The sequence below is a fragment of the Panulirus ornatus genome, chromosome 50, assembly GCF_036320965.1.
Source record: "Panulirus ornatus isolate Po-2019 chromosome 50, ASM3632096v1, whole genome shotgun sequence".
Lineage (NCBI taxonomy): Eukaryota > Metazoa > Arthropoda > Malacostraca > Decapoda > Palinuridae > Panulirus > Panulirus ornatus.
The window spans coordinates 13,985,599-14,004,644 of NC_092273.1; the positions used below are offsets into that span (position 1 = coordinate 13,985,599).

General features: G+C 40.3%; 1 protein-coding gene across 1 annotated transcript in view; it reads left to right on the forward strand.

The window, feature by feature from the left end:
- APP-BP1 (Nedd8-activating enzyme E1 regulatory subunit APP-BP1) overlaps positions 1 to 19,046 on the forward strand; it is a 44,186-nt gene that overhangs the window by 7,521 nt on the left and 17,619 nt on the right. The window contains exons 2-4 of the mRNA XM_071691469.1: positions 355 to 519; positions 1,081 to 1,263; positions 16,948 to 17,041. Of these exons, the coding sequence (XP_071547570.1) occupies positions 355 to 519; positions 1,081 to 1,263; positions 16,948 to 17,041 (442 nt within the window). The remainder of the gene's footprint in view (positions 1 to 354; positions 520 to 1,080; positions 1,264 to 16,947; positions 17,042 to 19,046) is intronic.

Genomic DNA, 19,046 nt, shown 5'->3' on the forward strand with positions numbered 1-19,046 from the left:
TAAGTATTTCTTGCATACATTCTTCAAAGCAAACACCTGATCCACACATCCTGTACCACTTCTGAAACCACACTGCTCTTCCCCAATCTGATGCTCTGTACATGCCTTCACCCTCTCAATCAATACCCTCCCATAAAATTTCCCAGGAATACTCAACAAACTTATACCTGCTGTGGTATTATGTTAAAGACCATTTATTTTTGGTGTTATGCAGTCATGTTTTTCAAAAGTTCATTATATTATTATGGATTCCATTTTTTTATCACTGTTTAGATAAATTATAGTATTTTTGTGTCCATCAGTGTTTAGGAATGTTTCTCAATGTGACTGCTGATAGAGATTTTTTTAATCCAGATTATGGGGTGACCATGGACAGTTATCTCTTGAATCTGGCCATGTTTGTTTGATCAATGCCAGCGCCTCAGGAACTGAAACATTAAAATCACTTGTGCTACCAGGAATAGGAGCAATTACCATTGTTGATGATGCAAAGGTTACACCACAAGATGTTGGCAACAAGTAAGTTAAGTAATTAATTGCTAATTCATCCATCAACATGTAGATGATCATGTCAGACTGAAAATTAGATGAGGGCTCATAGATACCTCTCAGTATCATTGTCCCTATTTCTCTATGTTTATGCTAAACCTCCATTTGCTTAGATGTATTGTGTCCCTCCACCATCTCTCATTAACATAAGTACCTACTTTAGAGAAGAGTTGTCCTGTTGTCTCTACATACTTTGATGTATTTACAGTATTCCAGATTCCTCCTTTGATGGTGTTTCGTCTTTTACTTTTACCTTTGATTAATTTTATTTTTCTGTTTATGCAAATGGAAAAGACAAAGTGAAGTTGGAAGATAGGGTTTAAGAAGAATGTAATGATAAGAGTAGTAAATGAACTTTTCTGACAATATGGGTATGTGGAGGAGATTTTGCATGAGCCACTCAGCTGGGTAGTCAAAAACAGCATATTGAATACTTACAGATAGTTGAATTGTATGAAAAAAATATTATGATTAATCTCAATCTAAAGGTATTCCTAAATGTAAATTGTTAGATTTTTTTTTTATTTACAGCTTTTTTGTGGATAGTGATAGCATTGGGCGGCTGCGAGGAGAAGTAGCACTTCGTCTCTTGATGGAGTTAAATCATGAAGTTCGTGGGACATTTGTTGAACAACCTCTGCAGGAAATTCTAGACAACCAGCCAGATTTCTTCACACCTTTCACCTGTGTTATTGCCACCTGTTTACCAGAATGGTGAGGCTTTAAAGGAGTCGTAGGGAGTGCTCATCCTCCTCGAAGGCTCAGATTGGGGTGTCTAAATGTGTATAGATGTAACCAAAATGAGAAAAAAGGAGAGATAGGAAATATGTTTGAGGAAAGGAACCTGGATGTTTTGGCCCTGAGTGAAACGAAGCTCAAGGGTAAAGGTGAAGAGTGGTTTAGGAATGTCTTGGGAGTAAAGTCAGGGGTTGGTGAGAGGACAAGAGCAAAGGAACAAGTAGCACCCCTCCTGAAGCAGGAGTTGTGGGAGTGTGATCATGTAAGAAAGTAAACTCTAGATTGATATGGGTAAAACTGAAAGTGTATGGAGAGAGAAGGGTGATTATTGGTGCCTATGTACCTGTTCATGAGAAGAAAGATCATGAGAGGCAAGTGTTTTAGGAGTAGCTGAGTGACTTTGTTAGCAGCTTTGATGCACAAGACTGGGTTATAGCAATGGGTGATATGAATGCAAAGATGAGTAATGTGGTAGTTGAAGGTATAATTGGTGTTCAGTGTTGTAAATGGAAATGGTGAGGAGCTTGTGGATTTGTGTGCTGAAAAAGGACTGGTGATTGGGAATACCTGTTTTAAAAAGAGAGATATACATAAGTATATGTATGTGAGTAGGAGAGATGGTCAGAGAACGTCATTAGATTATGTGTTAATTGATAGGCATCTAAAAGAGAGACTTTTGGATGTTAATGTGTTGAGAGGGGCAACTGGAGGGATGTGGGCAGATTAGAAAGGGTAGTGAGTGGTGGGATGAAGAAGTAAGATTGGTAGTGAAAGAGAAGATAGAGGTGTTTGGACAATTTTTGCAGGGAAGTAGTGCAAATGACTGGGAGATGTATGAAATAAAAAAGAAAGCAGCAGGAGGTCAAGAGAAAGGTGCAAGAGGTGAAAAAGAGGGCAAATGAGAGTTGGGGTGAGAGAGTATCATTAGATTTTAGGGAGATTAAAAAGATATTTTGGAAGGAGGTAAAGTGCGTAAGACAAGAGAACAAATGGGAACATCAGTGAAGGGGATAAATGGGGAGGTAATAACAAGTAGTGATGAAGTGTGGACATGGAGTGAGTATTTTGAAGGTTTGTTGAATGTGTTTGATGGTAGAGTGGCAGATATAGGGTGTTTTGGTCGAGGTGGTGTACGAAGTGAGAGGGTCAGGGAGAATGGTTGGGTAAATAGAGAAGGGGTAGTGAAAGCTTTATGGAAGATGATAGCCGGCAAGGCGGCGGGTTTGGATGGTATTGTTGTGGAATAAATCAAAAGAGGGGGTGACTGTGTTGTTGATTGGTTGGTAAGGATATTCAGTGTATGTATGGATCATGGTGAAGTGCCTGAGGATTGGCAGAATGCATGCATTGTGCCATTGTACAAAGGCAAGAGATAAAAGAGAGTGTTCAAATGACAGAGGCATAAGTTTGTTGAGTATTCCTTGGAAATTATATGGGAGGGTATTGATTGAGAGGGTAAAGGCATGTACAGAGCATCAGATTGGGGAAGAGCAATGTGGTTTCTGAAGTGGTAGAGGATGTGTGGATCAGGTGTTTGCTTTGAAGAATGTATGTGAGAAATACTTAGAACACAGATGGATTTGTATGTAGCATTTATGGGTTGATAGAGATGCTTTGTGGAAGGTTGGAAGAGTATATAGTGTGGGAGGTAAGTTGCTAGAAGCAGTGAAAAGTTTTTACCAAGGATGTAAGGCATGTGTATGAGTAGGAAGAGAGGAAAGTGATTGGTTCCCGATGAATGTTGGTTTGCGGCAGGGGTGCGTGATGTCTCCATGGTTGTTTAATTTGTTTATGGATGGGGTGGTTAGGGAGGTGAATGCAAGAGTTTTGGAGTGAGGGGCAAGTATGCAGTCTGTTGTGGATGAGAGGGCTTGGGAAGTCAGTCAGTTGTTGTTCGCTGATGATACAGCACTGGTGGCTGATTCGGATGAGAAACTGCATAAGTTAGTGACTGAGTTTGGTAAAGTGTGTGAAAGAAGAAAGTTAAGAGTAAATGTGAATAAGAGCAAGGTTATTAGGTTCAGAAGTGTTGAGGGACAAGTAGGTAGGTAAGTTTGAATGGAGAAAAACTGGGTGTGAAGTGTTTTAGATATCTGGGAGTGGACTTAGCAGCGGATGGAACCATGGAAGTGAGTCACAGGGTGGGGGAGGGGATGAAGGTTCTAAGACCGTTCAAAAATGTGTGGAAGGCAAGAATGTTATCTCGAAGAGCAAAGAAGGGCGTGTCTGAAGGAATAGTGGTTCCATCAATGTTATATGGCTGCAAGGCGTGGGCAATAGATAGGGTTGTGTGGAGGAGGGTGGATGTGTTGGAAAGGAAATGTTTGATCGAGTACATAATGAAAGGATAAGAGAGATATGTGGTAATAAAAAAGAGTGTGGTTGAGAGAGCAGAAGAGGATATGTTGAAATGGTTTGGACACATGGAGAGAATGAGTGAGGAATGATTGACAAAGAGGATATATATGTTAGAGGTGGAGGGAAGAAGGAGAAGCGGTAGACTAAATTAGAGGTGGAAAGATGGAATGAAAAAGATTTTGAGCAATCGGAGCCTGAACATAAAGAAGGGTGAAAGGCATGCAAGGAATAGAGTAAATTAGAACGATGTGGTATACAGGGGTTGACGTGCTGTCAGTGTACTGAACCAGGGCATGTGAAGCTTCTAGGGTAAACCATGGAAAGTTTTGTGGGGCCTGGATGTAAAAAGGGAGCTGTGGTTTCAGTGCATTACACATGACAGCTAGAGCCTGATTGTGAAAAAATATGGCCTTTTTTTCTCTTGGCGCTGCCTCGCTGGAGGTGGGATGGGGGATGCTATTTTGTTTGGCAGGATGGCAACAGGAATGGATGAAGGTAGCAAGTATGGATATGTACATGATTATATATGTATATTTCTGTGTATGTATATGTATGTATACATTGAAATGTATATGTATGTATATGTGCATGCCAGGGCATTAATGTATATACATGTGTTCCAATGAGTCCTTGGGGAAAATGAAACACGATAAGTTGCACTTTCGTGTAATAATCACATCATAGGAGACACAAAAGAGAAATATAACAGTCAGTTGATATACAATGAAGAGATGTAGGCTAGGACGCCATTTGGTAAACATGTATGTTTATCAAATGGCATCCTAGCTATGTCTCTTCGTTGTATATCAACTGACTGTTATATTTCTCTCTTGTGTCTTCCCTGATGATGTGATTATTACACAAAAGTGCACTTGGGAACTTATCGTGTTTCATTTTCCCCGTGGACTCATAGGAATATACTTGACCACGAACAAAATTGTTATCCTTTCCAATATATATGGGTATGTGGATGGTTTGGGCCATTCCTTGTCTGTTTCCTTGCGCTACCTCACTGACACGGGAAACAGCGATTAAGTATAATGATTATATGTGTGTGTGTGTCAGAGGTGGAGGGAACAAGAAGCGGGAGACAAAATTGGAGGTGGAAGGATGGCAGCGAAAAAGATTTTGGGTGATTGGGGCCTGAACATACAGGAAGGTGAGAGGTGTGCAAGGAATAGAGTGAATTGGAAAGATGTGGTACACTGGGGTCGATGTGCTGTCAATGGACTGAACCAAGGCATGTGATATGTCTGGGGTAAACCTTGTAAAGGTCTGTGGGGCCTGGATGTGGACAGGCAGCTGTGGGTTTGATGCACTACATATAACAGCTAGAAACTAAGTGTGAATGAATGTAGCCTTTTTTTGTCTATTTTCCTGGCACTACCTTGCTGATGCAGGGGGTGGCGATGCTGTTTCCTGTGGGGTGGGGTGGCACCTGGATTGGATGAAGGTAATCTAGTATGAATATGTGCATATGTATGTCAGTGTATATGTATATATGTTGATATGTACTTGTATGTGTGTTTATGTATACATATTTGTGTATATGAGAGGATGGGTCATTCTTCATCTGTTTACTGACGCTACCTCGCTGATGTGGGAAACTGTGATGAAGTATGATAATAGAAATATATAGAGGTTTTCAAAAAAGAAGAGAGAATGTTGAGGAGAAGAGGGTGGGGAGAGTAAATGAGCTTGGAAAGGAGACTTGTGTGAGGAAGTACCAGAAGAGATTGAGTGTAGAATGGCAAAAGGTGAGAGCAAATGATGTGAAGGGAGTGAGTGAGGAATGGGATGTATTTGGGGAAGCAGTGATGGCTTGTGCAAAAGATGCTTGTGGCATGAGAAAGGTGGGAGTTGGGCAGATTAGAAAGGGTAGTGAGTGGTGGGATGAAGAAGTTAAGTTGTTAGTGAAAGAGAAATGAGAGGCATTTGGATGATATTGCAAGGAAGCAGTGCAAATGACTGGGAGATATATAAAAGAAAGCAGCAGGAGGTCAAGAGAAAGGTGCAAGGGATGAGAAGAGGGCAAATGAGAGCTGGGGTTAGAGAGTATCATTAAACTTTAGGGAAAATAAAATGATGTTTATGAGGGAGGCAAATTATGTTTGTAAGACAAGAAAACAAATGGGAACATCAGTGAAGGGGGGAAGTAATAACCGGTAGTGATGAAGTGAGAAGATGGAGTGAGTATTTTGAAGGTTTGTTGAATGTGTTCGATGGTAGAGTAGCAGATATAGGGTGTTTTAGTCAGGGTGGTGTGTGAAGGGAGAGGGTCAAGGAGAATGGTTTGGTTAAGAGAGAAGAGGTAGTGAAAGCTTTGCAGATGATATCTGGCAAGGCGGCAGGTTTGGATGTTATTGCAGTAGATTTTAGTAAAAAAGGGGTGACTGTGTTGTTGATTGGTTGGTAAGGATATTCAGTGTATGTATGGTTCATGGTGAAGTGCCTGAGGATTGGCAGAATTCATGCATAGTGCTATTGTATAAAGGCAAAGGGGAATAAAGGTGAGTGTTCAAATTACAGATGCATAAGAATGAGTATTCTTTGGAAATTATATGGGATGGTATTGATTGAGAGGATGAAGGCTTGTACAGAGCATCAGATTGGGGAAGAGCAGTGTGGTTTCTGAAGTGGCAGAGGATGTGTGGATCAGGCGTTTGCTTTGAAGAATGTGTGCGAGATATACTAAAAAAAATGCTGGATTTGTATGTAGCATTTATGGATCTGGAGAAGGCATATGATAGAGATGGTTTGTGGAAGGTCCTAAGAGTATATGGTATTGGAGGTAAGTTGCTAGAAGCAGTGAAAAGTTTTTATCAAGGATGTAAGAGAGGAAAGTGATTGGTTCCTAGAGGTCAGTCTGCAGCAGGGGTGTATGATGTCCCCATGGGTGTTTGATTTGTTTATGGATGAGGTGGTTAGGGAGGTAAATGAGTATGCAGTCTGTTGGGATGAGAGGTTCTGGAAAGTGAGTCACTTGTTGTTCGCCGATGATACAGCACTGATGGCTGATTCGAGTGAGAAACTGTAGAAGTTGGTGTTTGAGTGTGGAGAAGTGTGTGAAAGGGGAAAGTTGAGAGTAGATGTGAATAAGAGCAAGGTTATTAGGTTCAGCAGAGTTAAGGGACAAGTTAGTTGGGATGTAAGTGTGAATGGAGAAAAATTGGAAGAAGTGAAGTGTTTTAGATATCTGGGATTGGTATTAGCTGCGTATAAAACCTTGAAGCCATAAGTGAGGCATAGGGTGGGGGAGGTGTCGAAGGTTCTGGGAGCGATGAAGAATGTGTGGAAAGAGAGAATGTTATCTCGGAGAACTAAAATGGGTATGTTTGAAGGAATAGTAGTTCCAACGGTATTACATGGTTGCGAGGCATGGGCTATAGATAGGGTTGTATGGAGGAGGGTGGATATGTTGGAGATGAAATGTTTGAGGACAATATGTGGTGTAAGGTGGTTTGATCGAGTAAGTAATGAAAGAGTAAGAGATATGTATGGTAATAAAAAGAGTGTGATTGAGAGAGCAGAAGAGGATGTGTTGAAATGGTTTGGACATATATAGAGAATGAGTGAGGAAAGGTTGACAAAGAGGATATATGTGTCAGAGGTGGAGGGGGATATATGTGTCAGAGGTGGAGGGAACAAGGAGAAGTGGGAGACCAAATTGGAGGTAGCAGGATGGAGTGAAAAAGATTTTGAGCACTCGAGGTCTGAACAGGCAGGAGAATGAGAGGCGTGCAAGGAATAGAGTGAATTGGAATGATGTGTTATACCAGAGTCAACATGCTGTCAATGGACTGAACCAGGGCATGTGAAATGTGTGGGGTTAGCCATGGAAAGGTCTGTGGGGCCTGGATGTGGTTTTGGTGCATTATACATGACAGCTAGGGACTGAGTGTGAACGAATGTTGCCTTTTTTGTCTGTTTTCCTGGCACTTCTTTGCTGATGCAGGGGATGGTGATGCTGTTTCATGTGGAGCGGGGTGGTGCCGGGAATGGATGAAGGCAGTCAAGTATGAATATGTACATGTGTATATATGTATATGTCTGTGTCTATGTCTATGTATATGTGTATATGCTGATATGTATATTTATATGTATGTACCTGTATGTGCGTGTATGTAAATATGTGTGTATATGAATGGATGGGTCTTTTTTCATGTTTCCTGATGCTACCTCCCTGATGTGGGAAATGGCAATCAGGTATAATATATAGATAAATGATGTATATGTACATGTATGTGTGTATATGAGTGGATGAGTCTTTCTTTGTCCATTTCCCAGAGCAACCTTGCTTACACAGGAAATGTCGATCAAGTATAATAGATACATAAATGATTAAATATATATTTAGAGCCAAGATGGCACAGGTAACTGAATGTCCTAATCAAGGCCATCTTCTTTATGCTGTGTACATATACAACCTTGCCAAAGCCAGATACCCATTTTATTGACCAGCCCTTAGGGGAGGATTAACAACTAGGTTAACTGTGCACCGACTTCCACAGCCAGGATTCAGACCAATGAACCCAACCCAAAGCAGTCCATAAACACATCATGGTCACCGACGATAACCACCACACCATAGAGGTCCATGGCATATGTAGGGATCACATTCAGATACCAGACTAAAACTGGATTATGCTCCATAAGTTTGGTCACTGAGCCTAAAGATATAAAGATTTGATTAAGAGGGTACAGAGAAGAGCATCTAAGATGGTACCTGAATTAAGAAAATTGAGCTACAGTGAGAGGATGAGGGTTACTAAGATGTCTATCTTGAAGGAAAGGGGAGAGAGGGGGGACCTTATAGCAGCTTCCATGTTTCTACATCATCTGGATGACATTTGTAGGGAACAGTTCTTCAAGAGATGCAATACCAGTGTAACCAGAGGTCATAACAAAGAGCTGGGTAAAAATCTTGTTAGAACGGATGTTAGAAGTGCTGCTTTAGTGTTGTCAGTGAATAGTTGGGATAAACTAACCAATGAGACTGTGAATGCTGATGTTTTACAAACATTTAAAAGGCTACTTTATGGCAAAGAAAGCTCAGGGTATGGGGCTCCATGAATATATGATACTCTCCCTTTACCCTACAGATAGTTAATTACATTAATTGATAATTACAAATGGGTACACATAATGCTTGCTATCCAGTTTTTCCTTCTCCAGTGATTTGCATATCCAGTGTGTATGAAATAATGCATTAGATAATGCAGGAACAGTAAAGAAAAAAAATAATTTCCATTATACTCTCGTCTTTCCCTCTTCAACTATGAGTGGAAATTGCACAAGTAAGTTTTGTGCTTATGGGAAGAAGGAAAGTGGGAAGAGGATAAGCTTGAATGTAAAGTTTGACATTCTAAATGGTTTTGATGCTGGTCCATGTGGTTTTGATTTTTACAGACATTTTTGCTTGCCCACTGCATCATTGAGAACAATTTCTTAGCACACAAATGAGATAAGGCAGTGTGCCATGAGTGTGGCACCTTTTGGTGTAATGGCCACCCTCTTGAGGGAGCTCCAGGTGGGAACAGGCATCAGAGATAAAGATAGTTAGATAGATCATCACTTAAGCCAGAGGTAAAGTTATGGAAATCGTGGACTGAATGTTGAGTGACTGGATCGTCAGAATTAGCATAATGTGCCTTTTTTGATGTAATGCATTTTTATGTAGAATATTATTTTAGGTGGTATAAGTTCGTTGAGTATTCCTGTGAGATTATATGGGAGGGTATTGATTGAGAGGGTGAAGGCGTGTACAGAGCATCAGACTGGGGAAGAGCAGTGTGGTTTCAGAAGTGGTAGAGGATGTGTGGATCAGGTGTTTGCTTTGAAGAAGGTATATGAGAAATACCTAGAAAAGCAAATGGATTTGTATGTAGCATTTATGGTTCTGGAGAAGGCATATGATAGAGTTGATGGAGATGCTCTGTGGAAGGTATTAAGAATACATGGTGTGGGAGGCAAGTTGCTAGAAGCAGTGAAAAGTTTTTAGCGAGGATGTAAGGCATGTGAATGTATAGGAAGAGAGGAAAGTGATTGGTTCTCAGTGAAAGTTGGTTTGCGGCAGGGGTGTGTGATGTCTCCATGGTTGTTTAATTTGTTTATGGATGGGGTTGTTAGGGAGGTGAATGCAAGAGTTTTGGAAAGAGGGGCAAGTATGAAGTCTGTTGTGGATGAGAGAGCTTGGGAAGTGAGTCAGTTGTTGTTCGCTGATGATACAGCGCTGGTGGCTGATTCATGTGAGAAACTGCAGAATCTAGTGACTGAGTTTGGTAAAGTGTGTGAAAGAAGAAAGTTAAGAGTAAATGTGAATAAGAGCAAGGTTATTAGGTACAGTAGGGTTGAAGGACAAGTCAGTTGGGAGGTAAGTTTGAATGGAGAAAAACTGGAGGAAGTGAAGTGTTTTAGATTACTGGGAGTTGATTTGGCAGCGGATGGAACCATGGAAGCGGAAGTGAATCATAGGGTGGGGGAAGGGGCGAAAGTTCTGGGAGCGTTGAAGAACGTGTGGAAGTCGAGAATATTATCTCGGAAAGCAAAAATGGGTATGTTTGAAGGAAAAGTGGTTCCAACAATGTTATATGGTTGTGAGGCATGGGCTGTAGATAGAGTTGTGCGGAGGAGGGTGGATGTGCTGGAAATGAGATGTTTGAGGACAATATGTGGTGTGAGGTGGTTTGATCGAGTAAGTAATGTAAGGGTAAGAGAGACGTGTGATGGTAAAAAGAGTGTGGTTGAGAGAGCAGAAGAGGGTGTTTTGAAATGGTTTGGTCACATGAAGAGAATGAGTGAGGAAAGATTGACCAAGAGGATATATGTGTCAGAGGTGGAGGGAACAAGGGGAAGTTGGAGGCCAAATTGGAGGTGGAAAGATGGAGTGAAAAAGATTTTGAGTGATCGGACCCTGAACATGCAAGAGGGTGAAAGGCGTGCAAGGAATAAAGTGAATTGGAACAATGTGGTATACCGGGGTCGACATGCTGTCAATGGATTGAACCAGGGCATGTGAAGTGTCTGGGGTAAACCATGGAAAGTTCTGTGGGGCCTGGATATGGAAAGGGAGTTTTGGTTTTAGTGAATTATACATGACAGCTAGAGACTGAGTGTGAACGAATGTGGCCTTTGTTGTCTTTTCCTAGCGCTACCTCGCGCACATGCGGGGGAAGGGGATGTTATTTCATTTGTGGCGGGGTGGCGATGGGAATGAATAAAGGCAGACAGTATGAATTATGTACATGTGTATATATGTATATGTCTGTGTGTGTGTATATATATATATATGTATACGTTGAGATGTATAGGTATGTATATTTGCGTGTGTGGACGTGTATGTATATACATGTGTATGTGGGTGGGTTGGGCCATTCTTTCGTTTGTTTCCTTGCGCTACCTCACTAACGTTTGAGACAGCGACAAAGTAAAACAAATTAATGAATAAATAGATACTTATTTAGATATATAAGCTAATAATGTACATGTACATTGCTATTTTCTTGGCATTTTATTCATATTTGTGTGCAAAAACTAGTTTGTGGTAAGATGGGATTCATTCTTGATGATTTTTTTTCTAAGGAATGCATCTCCAGTGTTGAGCTGGTACTAGATGTAGTTAAGTAATTTTTTAAGACTTATTGAGCAGATATAGATAACACTGGTCAACAAAGATTTTGTCCCATGGAAAAAATATATGTCGTAATTTTGCATGCTGAATCCAAATATGTTTTCAAATTTCTGTATCCCTATAGTTTTTTTTCCGGCTTTCTCGCACATCATTATGTACAGTATATATGTCCGTGTGCTCTACAGAGCATTTGAAACAAAATGTTTAATGAACACAGCTATTTTCATTGTTTGTGGAGTGCAGTAGCTTCTTTTTGAAAGCACAAGCCTAGATAAATGTCACCATGGGTCTGCAGAAACACAACAGGAAATTATGGGACATTCAAATAGTCCCATTCCTGAGTAGCATTTCTTTGTCAGTTGCAGGCTAGAACTCAATTTTTCTCCCTTGAAGATGGTCTGGTGTTTTGCAACGATGTTCATTCTGTTATGGAGGCACTTGGCCACGAATATAACACAGATGAGTGGCACTTGTTTATTGACTCATCAAAAGTAAGCTTGAAAGGAGTTTTACTTCACAACAGAAGTAAGTTTCCCTCTGTTCCTCTGGCTCATGCAACTAATGAAGGAATTGTATGATAACAAGAAGCACCTTTTCAAAAAAATTAAGTATGTGGTAACCTAAAGGTTGTGGCACTTTGACTCGGAATGCAACTTGGTTACACAAAGTTCTGTTGTTTCCTCTGTGAGTGGGACAGCTGGGACAAGAAAAATCAGTATTTAAAGAAAGTGTGGCCAAAACAAACGTCACTGACTTTATTGAAGAAAAATGTCGTTAATCCTCCTCATGTTGAACCTGAGAAAATTTATCTGCCTCCTTTGCACATTAAGCATAGGTTGATGTAGAATCTTGTCAAAGGTATGGATAAAACTGGCCATGGATTCACGTATTTAAGGATTAAATTACCCACAATCAGTGATGCAAAAGTCAAGGAGGGTATTTTTGTAGGATCACTGATCAAGGAGCTGCTTCAAGATGAAAAGTTCAATGAAGAGCTAAATGAAGTTGAAAACACTGCATGGTTGTCATTTATGAGAGTTTGAAAAAAAAGAAAATAGAAATTGGGGAATCACAGATCAGAAACCTACTGTGATGTAAAAGATCTATTGACTTCATATAAAGCTCTGGGGTGCAGTATGAGTAGAAATCCACTTTTTGGATTCGCACCTAGACTTTTTCGCATAAAATCTTGGAGCAGTCTGTGATGAGCTCTGCAAAAGGTTTCACTAGGACATTTTGGACATGGAAAAGCAGTAACAAGTACAGTGGAGCCCTCTACGTTGGCAGAGTACTGCTGGACACTAAGGAGGGATGTTCCTGAAGCCAAATATTTTACAGTTTTGCATTTTAGAGGTAACTTTTTTAATGAATGAGTAATATACACTTATTGTAAATTTTGATTGCCCTGTCACTTAAAAACCGTGCATGTTAGAAAAATTCTAAAAACAGATTTGAATCCAGCATAAAAAGTACTGTAAAATCCACCTATTTTAGTTTGTGGGACAAAAAAAGTTAAGATTTTTTGACCAGTGCAATCATGCTAAAATGAATTGCAGACAAATATTCTGCAGATTATTCCCTTACCTGTAAGGTATTCAGAAGCTACTCAGTGAGCTTCAGCCAGTTACATGTTGATAAAAAAAATTTGTATAGTTTTTTACTTAATTTTATGTTTTGTTATGTCATAAGATATTTTTATTGTAGAGAAAGTCTATATCTTTATATAAACAAGAGTTGAATTGGTTTTCATTTTCAAATTATGGTGGAAAACACCTGTGGAAGCTTTGAAGAGACAGTAGATGTATAATACTAACTGAAGATCTCCAGTTTATGAATCCCTTGGACATTGTTTGTGTTTTTTCTAAATCTTTCCCTAAGTTTATATTTTTAAATGTTTTTTATTTATTTTATTTTTGCTTTGTCGCTGTCTTCCGCGTTTGCGAGGTAGCACACGGAAACAGATGAAAGAAATGGCCCAACCCACCCCCATACACATGTATATACATACACGTCCACACACGCAAATATACATACCCATACATCTCAATGTACACATATATATACACACACAGACACATACATATATACACATGCACACAATTCACACTGTCTGCCTTTATTCATTCCCATCGCCACCTCACCACAAATGGAATAACATCCCCCTCCCCCTTCATGTGCGCGAGGTAGTGCTAGGCAAAGACAACAAGGCCCCATTCATTCACACTCGGTCTCTAGCTGTCATGCAATAATGCCCGAAACCACAGCTCCCTTTCCACATCCAGGCCCCACAGAACTTTCCATGGTTTACCCCAGACGCTTCACATGCCCTGATTCAATCCATTGACAGCACGTCAACCCCGGTATACCACATTGATCCAATTCACTCTATTCCTTGCCCGCCTTTCACCCTCCTGCATGTTCAGGCCCCGATCACTCAAAATCTTTTTCACTCCATCTTTCCACCTCCAATTTGGTCTCCCACTTCTCCTCGTTCCCTCCACCTCCGACACATATATCCTCTTGGTCAATCTTTCCTCACTCATTCTCTCCATGTGCCCAAACCATTTCAAAACACCCTCTTCTGCTCTCTCAACCACGCTCTTTTTATTTCCACACATCTCTCTCACCCTTACATTACTTACTCGATCAAACCACCTCACACCGCATATTGTCCTCAAACATCTCATTTCCAGCACATCCACCCTCCTGCGCACAACTCTATCCATAGCCCACGTCTCGCAACCATACAACATTGTTGGAACCACTATTTCTTCAAACATAGCCTTTTTTGCTTTCGGAGATAATGTTCTCGACTTCCACACATTCTTCAAGGCTCCCAGGATTTTTGCCCCCTCCCCCATCCTATGATTCATTTCTGCTTCCATGGTTCCATCCGCTGCCAGATCCACTCCCAGATATCTAAAACACTTTACTTCCTCCAGTTATATGTAATGTTTTATATGTAATTTGATTCTATATAAGGGGAGTGGGGGAGGAATGGGATGTATTTAGGGAATCAGTGATGGATTGCGCAAAAGATGCTTGTGGCATGAGAAGAGTGGGAGGTGGGCTGTTTAGAAAGGGTAGTGAGTGGTGGGATGAAGAAGTAAGAGTATTAGTGAAAGAGAAGAGAGAGGCATTTGGATAATTTTTGCAGGGAAAAAATGCAATTGAGTGGGAGAAGTATAAAAGAAAGAGACAGGAGGTCAAGAGAAAGGTGCAAGAGGTGAAAAAAAGGGCAAATGAGAGTTGGGGTGAGAGACTATCAGTAAATTTTAGGGAGAATAAAAAGATGTTCTGGAAGGAGGTAAATAGGGTGCGTAAGACAAGGGAGCAAATGGGAACTTCAGTGAAGGGCGTAAATGGGGAGGTGATAACAAGTAGTGGTGATGTGAGAAGGAGATGGAATGAGTATTTTGAAGGTTTGTTGAATGTGTCTGATGACAGAGTGGCAGATATAGGGTGTTTTGGACGAGGTGGTGTGCAAAGTGAGAGGGTTAGGGAAAATGATTTGGTAAACAGAGAAGAGGTAGTAAAAGCTTTGCGGAAGATGAAAGCCGGCAAGGCAGCAGGTTTGGATGGTATTGCAGTGGAATTTATTAAAGAAGGGGGTGACTGTATTGTTGACTGGTTGGTAAGGTTATTTAATGTATGTATGACTCATGGTGAGGTGCCTGAGGATTGGCGGAATGCGTGCATAGTGCCATTGTACAAAGGCAAAGGGGATAAGAGTGAGTGCTCAAATTACAGAGGTATAAGTTTGTTGAGTATTCCTGGTAAATTATATGGGAGGGTATTGATTGAGAGGGTGAAGGCATGTACAGAGCATCAGATTGGGGAAGAGCAGTGCGGTTTCAGAAGTGGTAGAGGATGTGTGGATCAGGTGTTTGCCTTGAAGAATGTATGTGAGAAATACTTAGAAAAGCAAATGGATTTGTATGTAGCATTTATGGATCTGGAGAAGGCATATGATAGAGTTGATAGAGATGCTCTGTGGAAGGTATTAAGAATATATGGTGTGGGAGGCAAGTTGTTAGAAGCAGTGAAAAGTTTTTATCGAGGATGTAAGGCATGTGTACGTGTAGGAAGAGAGGAAAGTGATTGGTTCTCAGTGAATGTAGGTTTGCGGCAGGGGTGTGTGATGTCTCCATGGTTGTTTAATTTGTTTATGGATGGGGTTGTTAGGGAGGTAAATGCAAGAGTCCTGGAAAGAGGGGCAAGTATGAAGTCTGTTGGGGATGAGAGAGCTTGGGAAGTGAGTCAGTTGTTGTTCGCTGATGATACAGCGCTGGTGGCTGATTCATGTGAGAAACTGCAGAAGCTGGTGACTGAGTTTGGTAAAGTGTGTGGAAGAAGAAAGTTAAGAGTAAATGTGAATAAGAGCAAGGTTATTAGGTACAGTAGGGTTGAGGGTCAAGTCAATTGGGAGGTGAGTTTGAATGGAGAAAAACTGGAGGAAGTGAAGTGTTTTAGATATCTGGGAGTGGATCTGTCAGCGGATGGAACCATGGAAGCGGAAGTGGATCATAGGGTGGGGGAGGGGGCGAAAATTTTGGGAGCCTTGAAAAATGTGTGGAAGTCGAGAACATTATCTCGGAAAGCAAAAATGGGTATGTTTGAAGGAATAGTGGTTCCAACAATGTTGTATGGTTGCGAGGCGTGGGCTATGGATAGAGTTGTGCGCAGGAGGATGGATGTGCTGGAAATGAGATGTTTGAGGACAATGTGTGGTGTGAGGTGGTTTGATCGAGTAAGTAACGTAAGGGTAAGAGAGATGTGTGGAAATAAAAAGAGCGTGGTTGAGAGAGCAGAAGAGGGTGTTTTGAAATGGTTTGGGCACATGGAGAGAATGAGTGAGGAAAGATTGACCAAGAGGATATATGTGTCGGAGGTGGAGGGAACGAGGAGAAGAGGGAGACCAAATTGGAGGTGGAAAGATGGAGTGAAAAAGATTTTGTGTGATCGGGGCCTGAACATGCAGGAGGGTGAAAGGAGGGCAAGGAATAGAGTGAATTGGAGCGATGTGGTATACAGGGGTTGACGTGCTGTCAGTGGATTGAATCAAGGCATGTGAAGCGTCTGGGGTAAACCATGGAAAGCTGTGTAGGTATGTATATTTGCGTGTGTGGACGTGTGTATGTACATGTGTATGGGGGGGGGGTTGGGCCATTTCTTTCGTCTGTTTCCTTGCGCTACCTCGCAAACGCGGGAGACAGCGACAAAGTATAAAAAAAAAAAAAAAAAAAAAAAAAAAAAAAAAAGACTTTTATTTATTGTACTTACTCAGAATGCTTTCTTGTTTTCACTAATGACAAGTGTAACATAGCCTAAGGTAGATTTCAGAGATTACATAAAAGATGAAGTGCTGGAGGTTAGTACTTGGTAGCAGAACAGTGGCAAAAGCCACAGAAATGACTGAGATAAGCATGGAGCACCACTGCCTCGAATTTAAATCCCTGAAACTCATGCCCTATTTTGATGGGAATCTTAATTGCATGAATATTTAGATTTGTTAATGTTTTCAGACTGTGAATACTTGAACTGGGGATCTTCTGTCTGTAACTTGTTTAAGTTTTGATTAATATGATTACTTATGTCAGGAAATTAGGTTTGCATCTGTATAGTAATTACCTACATTTTTAGTATAAAAATGTTTCATCACTCTTTTGCAGCACACTGTTGATGCTTTCAAAAGTATTGTGGGATGCAAACATCCCCTTGGTGGTGGTTCGCAGTTATGGCATGGTAGGCTACATCAGAGTACAGGTGAGAGTAAAAATGATTTCCATTAACCGAGGAGAGACTAACTGAATGTCTAATATATGCAGTTTCCTGTTCTAATATGTGCATATTGCAGACCACAAAAGTATGAGGTAATATTTTTAACAAGGATGTTGAATATATGTTGGGCATGATTTTGAGAGTAAGGCAAGGAGAGAGCAAAATAGGTATATGAATTAGGAATACATCAAGAGAGAGGAGTTGAGAAAACAAAGATGCATCTTAAGCTAGAAGAATGGATGGAGTGGTTATTTAGATGATGAAACTGCAATTGAATGGATTTAAAAAGTTTTTATGAAAGCATATAAAATAGTAGTGAAGCCTGATGACTAGGTGAAGGCAGGAATTATTCCAATGCATAAAGCCCAGGGAACTAAAAGTGAAAGTGAAAATTGTAGAGGAAAAAGCCCTTCTTAGCACTGTGATGAGATGCATTATAGGATTGTGGTTGATAATGATGAATTCATGAACTCATTGTAGATGAAGAACAAGGTTGATATGTGAAGGGGAGGAGGTTTGTTAACCATTTTGTTGCAATGTGCAAATAGTCAAAAAAGTTTTACAAAAGAATATATATGTTTATGCAGTGTTTATTTATGAAAGGTCAGTATGAAAGCACTTTTTGGGAAGAAGATTTTGTTTCATATATATGGAAGACTTAAATGCTGAGAACAGTTTTTTAATGAGATCTTTGTATGTGTGAGGATAAAAGATGATATAAACAAATGGCATTAACCCTGAAGTTGGTATAATGATCAGTTTGCAATGCATAGATTTATGAATATTTGAATGCCATGTGATGTACTTTCTCTTCCCGTACTTCATTATATTTTGATTTTGTGTACACTTACTAGTTTTCTTTTTGTTTTTTCCTGCATTAGTGAGGTAGCTCTATGAATAGCTGAAGAGAAGGTCTCATTCACATGCATCAATTCTTAATCTGTTATATGTAATGCACCTAAACATTAGTCCCATATCCACAACCAGGCCCCACAGACCTTTCTGCAGTTTTACCCTGACTGCTTCATATGCTGTCATTCAGTGCATTTACAGCAGATCACCCATAGTACACCTCATTGCTCCAGTTCAAAGTATCCTTTGCATATCTTTCACCCTCTTGTATGTTCAGGGCCCAGCTAAGAATATTTTTTGCTCCATCCTCCCATACCCAGCTTGGTCTCCCTTTTCACCTCCACATATATCTTCTTTGTCAACCTCCCCTCTCTCATTCTCTTCATATGTCCATCCAATTTTACCATGCCCTCTTCAGCTCTCTCAACCATGCTCTTCATATCATCACACCTCTATAGTACTCTTTTATTGCTAAATCAAACCAATTCTCTTCACATATTGTCCTCACACATTTTTATTTTCATCACATCCACCCTTTTCTGCACAGTCCCATGTATAACCCATGCTTCACATACATGCAACATTGGGTATACTGTAACTTCAGACACACACACACACACACACACACACACACACACACACACACACACACACACACACACACACACTCTCTCTCTCTCTCTCTCTCTCTCTCTCTCTCTCTCTCTCTCTCTTTCTCTCGTGTTGTGTGTGTGTGTGTGCAGCCTCCATGGTTCCAATTGCTAATATTTCCAGCCTAAGGTATCTAAAGCATTCCACTTCCAAATTTCCTCCATTTGAACTCACACCCCAACTGCCCTGTCTTCTTTGATAAGATGCATATTGTTTTTTCTTAAACTTATGGCAGAAGCATGGTTTATGAATTGGTGGTTATATTGCATCTTAAAGCTATGGAAAGATTAGGAATGGAGATTAAAGCTGTTAAAAGGTTAGGAATGGAAATCGCTCAGTGGTTCTTTTGTTTTATAGCTCATAATTCACATTATTTTATAATGATGCAGGTATGTGTTTTATATTTTTCTTTTTATTGTAATTATTGTTAAACATACAACAGCTTTGTAATATGTCACATATTTCTTTACCATATCTGATCTGTCAC